The sequence below is a fragment of the Morone saxatilis genome, unplaced genomic scaffold, assembly GCF_004916995.1.
Source record: "Morone saxatilis isolate NCDOM2014 unplaced genomic scaffold, NCSU_SB_2.0 Contig4, whole genome shotgun sequence".
NCBI classification, from domain to species: Eukaryota; Metazoa; Chordata; class Actinopteri; family Moronidae; genus Morone; species Morone saxatilis.
The window spans coordinates 17,748,976-17,760,067 of record NW_023339984.1 but is presented as its reverse complement, the minus strand read 5'-3'; the positions used below and the strand labels follow the sequence as shown (position 1 = coordinate 17,760,067).

Below are 11,092 nucleotides of genomic sequence, written 5' to 3'. Positions count from 1 at the left end.
GAAAGTTACAGTTTGTGATTCTCCCTCGATATTACAACAAAAAGTCCGACATCAGCCCAGCCTGTGTGAATACAGTGTTAGCCACATTAGCTGTTAATACCAGCAGGCCAACCTACACAACAAACAGTAAAACAGCATTAAAGAGAGAAAAACTTACAGCTTCCAAGAGTGAAGTTGGGTGACAGATGGTCCGTATCGGTCCATGAGCTGGTACTCCTTTGAGAAAGTAGTTACAGTCCTTGTGAGAACATTTCATTAATAAATAAATAATCCAAAATAAAGTATGAATCTTCCTCTGATGATGGGAGGACACGCAGTCTTCTGTGCTGGTCCGTGCAGCGAACATCTGGGCAGCTGTGGCACTTAGCTCCAGGCTTTCAGGGACAGCCAGGGTTCGCAGGCCGAACATGGAGACAGCAGCAAAGGCATCTCTCTCAGTGGAGGTGGTGCTCTGCTAATGACTCCATCTGTTACGTAACAAGAGGAGCAAAATCGGTTTTTGCACAGTTTCTGTGTTGGTAGGCCAAATACCTAAATATGTGTGTACAAACATTAGAAAAGTGCATTTTGCATAATATGTCCGCTTTAAACAATTGTGCAGAATACATTGTATTGCATCAAATTGTATCACATCAAATCTCACCAGATTGTTCCATATTAAAATGCATCAGCCCTGAATAACGTATTATTGCCTGTGTATCTAGATACGCATGTGATCATCGTAGAAGGGAGAAATGCACATTAGGTAAGTTAAATATCTAACAGATAACAGATATTATTCTATATTATAATGGGATGTTTTCAGGAATAAACAAGTAGAGTTATATATGTATAAAGATGCAAATTAGCATTTAGCTAGAGTTAGCATTTAATAATGTAGATGATGTAATTTCCTACATTTTTGTTTTTTATATATTATGTATGTTTGTAAGTAAAATACTTTATTGTAATTTTTTAATAACATTTTATATAACTGTTTATCTTTTTGGGTGTGAATATAAAAGTGTTTTTTATTTTACATGTTTGTTGTGAAAATATATGGAAAATATATGAATGTCTGATGCTCTATGTCCAGAGTCCGTACAGAATAAATTTGAAAATCAATACTGACAAAAATATTTCACTTTCACTCTTCCTTTAATCTTCGTTACTTCACATATAGCAAACCATTTGGCTCATTAATGCATTATTCATAAACAGAGACACACTTTGTTTCAAAACTTTCTTTATTTGTGCATTTTCTGTGACAGCTCTGTATTGTTGGATTTTTCTTGTAAATGCATTTGTCCTGACATGCTGCAGTTTATCTGCACAACATATTTAAGTTTCAGGATTCAGTAGCTGTTGCATCGAAACACTAGTACGTGACCATAGTTCTCTGTGGGTGAGCTGCCTTTCCTACAATAGACCCACAGCGTCTTTTCACACAGCTGTAGAGACGCTGTGGTTATTTTGTAGTTCTTGGGGTTTAAGAGTCACATTTAAAAAAAGAACGAAAGAGCAAATATAAATACGATGATAGAGAGACTGTGTGGTTTAAAAACACTTGAAATATCTTGACCTGCATTCACCCTTTTCTCATGATATACAGTGTCTACAACACATTATAGATCTACTCATACGCCTTACAAAAGACATTGACACACTCACTCAGACAACTAAGAAATGTAGTAATCCACACATACATATGAGCCAACCAAGAAATAATGTAAAGAAGTAACTATCTTTAAAAAACGAGAGTTATACAACTTTAAAATTAATTAAAAGCAGCATTGCATAGAAAGGTTACAACTGAAATTAATCAACATTTTCACAGTCACTGAGTTGAATTACTGTGTGTTCGTGTTGAAGAAATAGAGGAAATGATCACCTTATCAACCTGCAGGACTACAAATGTTATGATCATAAGAATAACCAATTGGTCAGTCTGTAAAACAATGACAAAACAAAACTTTGTGATATTATCTATGCATATATATCCATTACAGCACATCAAATCATAGAAAACAATAAAATCATCTGCCATTTTATGCACATGACACCCACATTTACCCAACACTGTCTCTCTGTGCTCTATATATAGCTTTTGGCACATATTTAACAAATGATCATGTTCCAGAAATTGCTGTTGGAAGTTGATGGTCATTCATTTTTTACCTTCATTTTTCATAGTGACGTTTTCTCAACACCAACAGCAGCAGAGCCACCCATGAAACTGTGACAACAGTCCTTATCAGCAGGTAGAGGAGAACAGGAAGTTGGTCGGAACAAAGGGGGATAGTCTCTTTGTGATATTCTGAAACAACATTACTGGTGTTAGAGCATACAACTATCCAATGAATAAAATATACAAAGTGTTATATATTGTTAGGACCTATATTAGAATTTTTCTGAGTCAGCTACGGTTGGCAACAGCTAATTAAATCTGCTAATGTTGAAATGTCATCTAACTTTGACAGCTTATGTGACACATATGTGCTGATTCAATTATTTGTGTTGGTATCTAACCTGTGACAGACAGCCAGCTCTCTGCTGATTCTCCAGCTCCGGAGATTCTGCACTTGTAGAGTCCTTCATCAGACTTTGAGACACTTTGGATGATCAAATTTCCTGTAGAGACCTTCTTGATGAAGAGGTCATTCTTATAGAAGGAAGCGGAGATGTTGGAAGCTGTCTTGTTTCTGCACTGCAAAGTCACAGCTTCTCCCTCCATCACAATGACAGGAGCATCCAAGATTACAGAACCAGCTAAACAACATACAATATTATTATTATTGTGAATGACGTTACTATGATACAGCTGTATACAACTAAAATCGATGATCACTAATTGTGTGATTGCTCCAAGAGGTCCATTTCGGACCGCACATAGACACAAGATTTTCACACATTAGCTCATTAGTGTCATTGTGGCCTTTACTTTTCTTTTTGATATCTGTTACAGTGATTGAGATATCAATATTTCACTGTATTATTTATTTTTGGAAGGCTCGTCAATGGGAGTTGCATATATGGATCAAATCTCAAATACTGTATATACCAAATTAATCAAACTTGCTACACAGGTGCCCCATAGAGATGTGCTAAACATATTAAGGATGCATTCAATAATGCCAACATGTGGTAGGTTTTGGTAAAGACATTTTTTTATTCTTCATGCACATATTTTATCTAATCTTCACCAGAATCGGTGCCTGGTATATTTAGGTGAAGCCGAACATGTTTTTCAAATTTCATACAGTTCGACCGACAATAGCTATAGCTACAGCTAATAGAACATGCATGCTCTCAAGCGGCTTGGCTGGAGAAAGCTTTATAGGGCCAAATATGCAGAAGCTTGAGTCCTAATAACTCATAATACACTTTTGAAAGTATGTCAATAAATAATACAAAAGTGTATATGAATGTTAGTGTAAACCTACCTGTAACAGTGATGTTGACAGTGTGGCTTTTCTTACCGTCTCCAGTCTTACACCAGTATTCTCCACTGTCGTCAACATAAACACTTTTGAGGATGCAGTGAGACCCATTTGAAAATCCCCAGTTTGTACCACATGGGGTACTTTCACTTGGGAGCTTCCTCATCACTCCCAATCCAAGAGACCCATCCAACCCCTCACAGTTAAAAGAGATGGACTCATATTCGAAGTACTGAAGTCTGGCTGGGATGAGATGAGGAAGAGCTGTGTCTGACACGAACAAGATGGCGTGTTAATACATTCATCTGATTTGCATGGATGTGATCTAAGTTCATGCATCATACATAGGCGAAGGAAGCCAAAGCATTTGAATGCACAAGTCGCACAAATCTTTTTTCAATGTTTCTTCTTTCTTTTTAATCTCTCTTACGCTTGAATAATGAGGATTTGGAAGTAAACAAAAAGTAACTGTAAAATGTTACGTGTAAATGTAGCTTCTGTCTTTAATGATGCAAAAGAATAAGGTTTAAAGATACTGACGAAACTTATACTCACAAGCTTTCTGAGCGTAACAACTGTCCTGAACTTGCGTCAACAGCAACAACCAAATAATTATCACTGTAGACACAGAGGAAGTGAATAGGACATTAGACATACTGTATATGTAAAAACATATTTGCTTGCTAAAAATTTAAAATATAAAGACAAATACAAATAACCTTTTCCTAATTTCGGCAGCAGCTTTTGGTTTAAAAAATCAGAATAACAATTTAATGAAAAAAGATAAATTAAAGTCACGTAATTCTTCATTTGTACAGTCTTGATCTGCAGTTTATCCTGAGAATCCTAAGGACAGCACAATGTGAGACAGTCTCAGTACTCACACAGTCTGATGCAGAGAGCTGTGACCTCCATGTCCTCTTGCTGGTGAGCGTGTGATCGTCAGACAGATTACAGCTGACTGTATGTGTCTTTGAAGCTCAACTTCCTGTGTGGCTTATGTCAGCAGAGGCATCAGTATGCTCCTCCTAAGGTCGTGTCACAGAGGGACCCTGTGCTAATATCTGATGCTATCTGATCTTACAGCTCTGTAAAACCCAAACTTTATATATATATGTATATATAAAGCTTATTCTTCCATGTCCATTTCCTGTTATCTTATTGTTTGATTGGTAAAGATCAGGGAAACTCTCTCTCTCTCTCTCCCCCCTCTTTCGCCCTCTCTCTCTCACAGACAGACACAGTCACAATTTAGGAACAAAAGTTGTCCTACTCTGCCCTCTGCAGGAAATTAACTATCATCACTTCTTATTACTGCAAATGAATTTAAAATTAAATAATTAACAGTAAATCTACGTATTTAAGATAGTACATTACATGCAGTCACTTTATCTTTTTATTCTGGTCTATTCTAGTTATTTTTGTCAAATATAATTTTATCAATCACAGCAATAAAGCGAACTGTTTTCTGGAATAAGAATAAAGCACACTCATTTTAAAATTACTCATAATTTTGTTCATTTTATTGTGTTCTACTGCTCATGACAAATCTAACATATTCTACCATTAAGCACATTAATCAATATTATATTAAATAAGAAGAAAAGTTTAACTGGAAAGGTCAATTCAATTTAAAAGTGAGATTTACTTAAAACTTTACAGCCTGCTCAGGCCTTTTCACAAAACAATACATGCATTCATTAATTTTTGAATCAACACAATTTTTACTTCAAAAATAAACAATTCTGTGTTTTCCAACACTTCATCTGATAAGTTAAAAAAACATCAGAAAAAAACCTCCTCTCTCCTTTAGTTGGTTGTCAGTACTCTCCATTACCCCAGGATATACAAACATTAAATCTGCAAAAAACATGCTTGTGCTGATTGGTTGACCAAAAATTATTTTAGGTTTAACTACAAAAAGTAAAATGTTCTGCTCCAAAAAAATATAGGGCAAAGAGACTGTAGACCAGATTGAAGTTTTGCCTAATTGAATGTATAATAAAAGCGATCATCTTCGTTTAAAAGCTGGTTGATACTCGCAGAGGGAACTGGTGTCGCAGCAGAGCTAGATTCCCCTGGTCCTATTATTAAAACAAATGAAATTATTTCAGTCAGATGGATGGATTGTTAATTGGAATTTATCTTAAAATAGTGTTTGAATCTAAAACAATATATGTTCCATAAAAACAACCTAATATTACATTTTCATACTGGATTTGATTGGTTATTGAGTCTTACCAATGCTTAAAGTATAGTAAGCAGGCTTGGTCAAGGATTCAGCCTTATCTGATGGACAGAGACAGTGTGAGTTATGGAAAGGCTGAGACGGATGGCAAATGTATTGAACATTAAAATATTAGGCTGGTGTACCTATTGACCAGTTGTAGTTATAACCGCAGGGTTAAATTATTGCCCTATTTCAAGCGTTGTTATACAGATGATACAATATTTGTGTTAACACTTGTACAAATGTCAATTAATTTAGGATTTTTTATTAGTGTCATTTTAGTGGATCATTTGATCTGCAAAATCTTTAAGAAATGTTTGTATCTGTTTTTCGATTTTATCTGATTAAGGTGTTATCTGTAGCATTTTTGGTTTTTTAGTGTCAAGTTAATTACCTTTTTCCTCCCTGGGTTTTGTGACGACAGCATATGTTGCCAGTTGTTGACCACCTACACTGGCCTCTGCAGACAATTAAATAATACAAAATATTGTGTCTTATTAATAAAAGCACTTACTTTCTACTTTGCTACATAGTGGGCATACTTTCTCTGTTGTCACTGAACATTGATAATGGATGTAAACTGAGAGGTATGTAATGTAATTCTTAGTGATACATGGCTGTTTTCTTACAACTAAAAAGAAAAATGTTTAATATAAAGACAGGATAACTTCATTGGCTTGGTAGATGAATAGTTTTTTTGGTGAAGAGTCCATCCTACTCTGTCAGATAATTTCTATAAAGAGACCATCATATTGTATGCACCATGGTAGGTGTTCCTTACCTGTTTGTAGAGGAGAGGACATTGGAAAAGAGGGATGAGAGGTTGTGGAACCTGCCCAAATTAAGGAAATAGCAAAATAAAGAGTGTTAACAGGGTGACAGTTAAGGCTTTTGATTCTGTGGACCATCGCATTTTGCCTCGCAGACTCAGAGACATTGCAATCACTGAGGATACGCAATACTAATTACTGTAACTTGTACTCTCTAGTCAACGAGTCATCACTCCATACCAGGTGTCAGATCCACGGGTGCAGTTCATTTATAAAACATCATTAGCAAAACCCCTCCATATCTCCGTTCTCTACTCAGCATTTCCACAACAATTGATGTTCTAGCAAATCCATTACTTTTGACACCCCTAAAGTCCCTATCACCTTTGGCTGTCCCTCTTTTTAGTCCGCCGCTCCCAGTGACAGGAACCAGTTGCAAAAGTTGCTAAAACTGCACACCCTTATTCGATTATCCTCCTTTAATAAATCAGTACATGCATTAGTTTCTGATCCCTGCACTGCGCTGTATATATTGTGTTCTTTTAACTCCATTTACCTATATTATCTCTTCATTAGCTGTATATATGTTTTACTTGTAAATTATAATTGATTCTTAATTGACTTATCTATACAGCCCATCAAGTACCACCATGTCAACGATAATGCTCTTTGGGACTAATTCTACAACAAAGAGATGAATGCAAAAATGTACATATTATGAGATTTTAACAAAACTGCTTAGCACCCGACTTAAAACGTTGTTTAAACAACAATTTTATCATCTATGTATTTTTGTCTTATTTTGTACCTCTTTGCTTCATATAGTGTAGCCCCACCACCAACAGCAGGAGCAGAGCCACAAGTAAAATAGTGATAACCGTGCAAAGCAGGATAAAAACACGAGGTGAGCGACTTTGAGAAGTCTCTTCTTGGTATGCTGGAAAAAAACAAAACAACAATATTAAGCATGTACTGTAACACGGGACAATATTCACTATTAACACACTGATGTTTTTCAGGAATGACCATGTCCACCATCTTATGAACATGCTAACATTTGCAGATTTCACAGGATATATGAAAGCTCTGAGCAGTATTCATCATCTGGGTAGCTGCATTAAATTCCATGGCACTTAGTTATGAAGATATTTCAGTCTGGATCAAAGTGGTGGACCAAACAAATGACACACCAACACTGCTAACCCTATGCTGCTAGCATGGCTAAAAAAAAAAAGATTCTGTAACATCCCATGCCATGTATTTTTATGGGAAATGTTTCCTTTCTGCTCACAGATGAATCATTATTAAGTCTTCACATTACAGAAAGTGGTTAGATATCTCTTATGTTTGACATCCAGCCAGCTCACTGCTGATTCTCCAACTCCGGAGGTACATTTGTACAGTCCTTCATCAGACTTTGAGACACTGTGGATGATCATCTCTCCCGTAGAGCTGTTCCTGATGAGGAGGCCATCTTTATAGAAGACAGCTGGGAAGTTGGAAGTCATCTTGTTTCTACAGCGCAGAGTCACACGATCTCCTTCCATCACAGGAAGAGCCGGAATCTCCAGGATCACAGACTCTGATCATCAACCATGGTATGTTACTGTTATTTAATTTTAATTGTTGCTGTGTGAATGTACCTTTGGGGCCATATTGTTAATTATATGTGTACAGAATTTTATGCATGTTTTTTCCTCTTCTAAGATTGTCTGTATGGTATGGACCTGAGAAGTTTGCAGATGCAGTTTAGACATGATTTAAAGTCTGACTTTAAGTACTTCCAGTAATTTTTTACCAATTCTGAATGATTCAGACTGCTCAAGTGTGCCCTTTCAACACATTCTAATTGAATGATATGATTGATAAAAAATTGTCACTAAATTATGAGGACGTCTCACAGTCCCTGTGGTTTGCAAGGAGCTATAACTATGTCAGAGGAAAGAGAAATCATATATTTTGTATTGAGTCATAGTCAATTCTCACCTCTGACAGCCAACCAGCTCTCTGCTGATTCTCCAATGCCAGAGATTCTGCACTTGTAGAGTCCTTCATCAGACTTGGAAACATTGTGGATGGTCATCTCTACCGTAGAGCTTCTCCACATGAGGACGCCATTTTTATAGAAATCAGCTTCAATTCTGAAGGTCTTCTTGTTTTTACAGCGCAGAACCACATTGTCTCCTTCCATCACAGGAAGAGCAGGACTGTCCAGGATCACAGATCCTTCTAAAAGAAGAGAGAATATTTTAGAATTTTACACTTTTTATTTCATTACACTTAACATTTAGTAAACATTATACAATTCACAAATTCCTCTCTTTTAGGCATTTGAAAAAAAAATAAACTTCAATATTCTTTAAATTACAACATTAGAAGTACTATTTCCAGCACACTATCTCTGGGAATTACATTCAAATTGCATATCACACGTCCTATGGTAACTTTCAGTGGCTGAAGAAGAATTAGTGTCACTGTATTTAATGAGGTAGAAAGTGTCAGAATTTTGAAAACGCTGGCAGTGTATGCAAAGAAAAAAACAGATTTTCAGAGAAGACCAGTATCAACATTCTTGTCTGGAGATAGGGTTGCTATTTTATTATATAAGTCCTTTAGCAAAATATCTAAGTGTTTATATGTGGAGCAGCATTTCTCATTAAATCCAAATCAAGGATAAATTCTGGTCAATACGTATGAACTAACAATAAACATACTGTATTTCAGCTATAGTTCTGATTACAGTTTGAAATGTTTCAAAGTGGCCATGTGTTGAACATACCTGTCACTATGATGTTGACCTTGTTGCTCTTCTTTCCGTCAACCTCACACCAGTATTCTCCACTGTCTATTGAAAAGGCAGCTGTAATGTTGTAGGTTCCTCTCATCTCACATTTATCTTTACATGTAGTATTGGTTCCCTGAATATTCCTCATCACTCTCCATTTGGTCAAATCATGAAAAAAGCCCTTACAGTTTACAGAGAAAGACTCGTACTCAAAGAATTGAAGTCTGGATGGAACGATACGAGGAAAAGTTGCTTCTAAGAAAGAAAAAAAGAGAGATGTAAAAATTTAAATCGGTTATTCTATTAATCAAGTTTAAAAAAGTCGATCTATTGTTCCTGTACTTTGTAAGAGATAGAATGTCCTCTTGTCTCCATATACTTGTAACAACTTGAAAACTTTTCCTAAATTAATTTCTGCAATTGCATAAATGTATTATTATGAGAAATGAGTTTTATATCTTTAAGTGTATAAACAGATTGAAAAACTAAATTTTATTTAAAGTATAAACTGGATATGCGATGTTCTAAAAGTGTTTGACTTACCAGCTCTGTGAGAGAAGCTGTGCTGAACCTGTGCAGGCAGCAACACCGCTACATTTATCACTGGAGAGACGAGAAAAATCATCAGACACTGAAGTTTCTCTTCCATTTCTTTAGATTAATGTCTTCTGGCTAAAAGAAATTCCCATACAAGATTATTATAGGGACACTTAAGTATATTTCCCATTCCTGTCAAGATGCAGGTATCTAATAGACTCAATATTCACACAGTCTGACGGAGAGAGCCGTGACTTCCATGGTGTCTTGCTACTGACTTTCTCAGCATGAGACTGACTTAAGGTTTAAATACAGCACAATGTATGTGAACACTTTCTCTTCCTGTGCAGCCTATTTCTGGTGACTGAGGCAAAGGCCTTGAGTTTGTCTGCAAGACGGAGCTGTTCTGAGAAAAACAACAGCGCTAAAAAAATCTAGCCTACCTGAACCGAAGCTTGTTTAAAATTAACCCTCACTTGCATCTTCTGCATTTAGATCTCTGTTGACAACCGCATGTGCAGCCCAAACTGTATAACTGTGCCCAGTGTATCACTGTACTTTGGCCCTTAAGAGCTATAGCTTACAAGCTATTCTAATTTAAGCTAAAACTGAATTTGATGTCAACTGAAATTGATATCAGATTTAGCACAGATGAGCTAAGGTGACCTAATATTGTTCCCAGTAAATCTCCACCCAACTCTGACCTGAGCCTTGCTGGGTCTTTAAGCAACAGTAACTCTGACTGGATGGATTTCAAAAATTAAAAACAACAACCAAAACATAAAAAAAAAAAATACAACATGTAGATATGAGGTTATTTTAATGTAAAAACATGCAAAACAAAATATATATGTTTTTTTATAAGCTACTATCAACTGCTGAAGAATATATTTGCAGATGACCACAGACCACATTCTAAAGTCTGCAGCAGCTCTTCTTGTAAATGGCGCCTTCAGGCGTAAGAACAGGCAGAGCAGATAGACCAAAGTCTTAAAAATAGACCCTGATGCTGTGAGATGGCTGACAACCTAAGACGAATGCTGATGATAGTTGTACTGATGATGATGTGAACCACTTTCTTCCATTTTCAAGTATTTGAGTTTTTTAATTTTTGTGTTTAGCCATTTTACAGGTAGTTTAAACTCTTAAATTCCATTCAGGACAGAATTATATTAACAGCAGCAGCCACAGCAGCAATAACAGCATATTATATCATCCAAGAAAATTGTGTGCTGCAATCAGAAGACTGCCATATGAGCGTAGCAGTGGACTAGGACCTGAGTTAGCTCAGACTGGGATTAAATAAATGACCACCCCTATGTGTGCATGACTTCTTCCCCCTGTACACATG

At 36.2% G+C, this 11,092-nt stretch overlaps 2 protein-coding genes across 2 annotated transcripts; both read right to left on the bottom strand.

Moving 5' to 3' along the window:
• Positions 1-363: 363 nt before the first annotated feature.
• LOC118337946 (Fc receptor-like protein 5) lies at positions 364-4,334 on the bottom strand. Its single transcript, XM_035675107.1, has 4 exons — positions 4,304-4,334; positions 3,423-3,689; positions 2,509-2,748; positions 364-467 (listed from the first exon to the last, which is right to left on the bottom strand). The coding sequence occupies exons 1-4, from the start codon at positions 4,332-4,334 to the stop codon at positions 364-366; spliced, it is 642 nt and encodes a 213-aa protein (XP_035531000.1).
• A 1,356-nt stretch (positions 4,335-5,690) lies between these two features.
• On the bottom strand, positions 5,691-10,002 carry LOC118337945 (high affinity immunoglobulin gamma Fc receptor I-like). The gene is made up of 7 exons (XM_035675106.1): positions 9,972-10,002; positions 9,748-9,807; positions 9,199-9,459; positions 8,406-8,648; positions 7,787-8,001; positions 6,431-6,481; positions 5,691-5,708 (listed from the first exon to the last, which is right to left on the bottom strand). Exons 1-7 carry the CDS (start codon positions 10,000-10,002, stop codon positions 5,691-5,693), a joined length of 879 nt encoding a protein of 292 aa, XP_035530999.1.
• Positions 10,003-11,092: the final 1,090 nt, after the last annotated feature.

Coding starts and splice junctions, on each gene's coding strand:
- LOC118337946 (XM_035675107.1), bottom strand. CDS start 4,334: ATGGAGGTCACAGCTCTCTGCATCAGACTGT. Junction 3,690..4,303: donor AGCTCTCTGCATCAGACTGT/GTGAGTACTGAG, acceptor TGTTCGTGTCAG/ACACAGCTCTTCCTCATCTC. Junction 468..2,508: donor GAGCTGGCTGTCTGTCACAG/GTTAGATACCAA, acceptor GTTACGTAACAG/ATGGAGTCATTAGCAGAGCA.
- LOC118337945 (XM_035675106.1), bottom strand. CDS start 10,002: ATGGAAGTCACGGCTCTCTCCGTCAGACTGT. Junction 9,808..9,971: donor GGCTCTCTCCGTCAGACTGT/GTGAATATTGAG, acceptor TCGTCTCTCCAG/TGATAAATGTAGCGGTGTTG. Junction 9,460..9,747: donor CAGCTTCTCTCACAGAGCTG/GTAAGTCAAACA, acceptor TTTCTTTCTTAG/AAGCAACTTTTCCTCGTATC.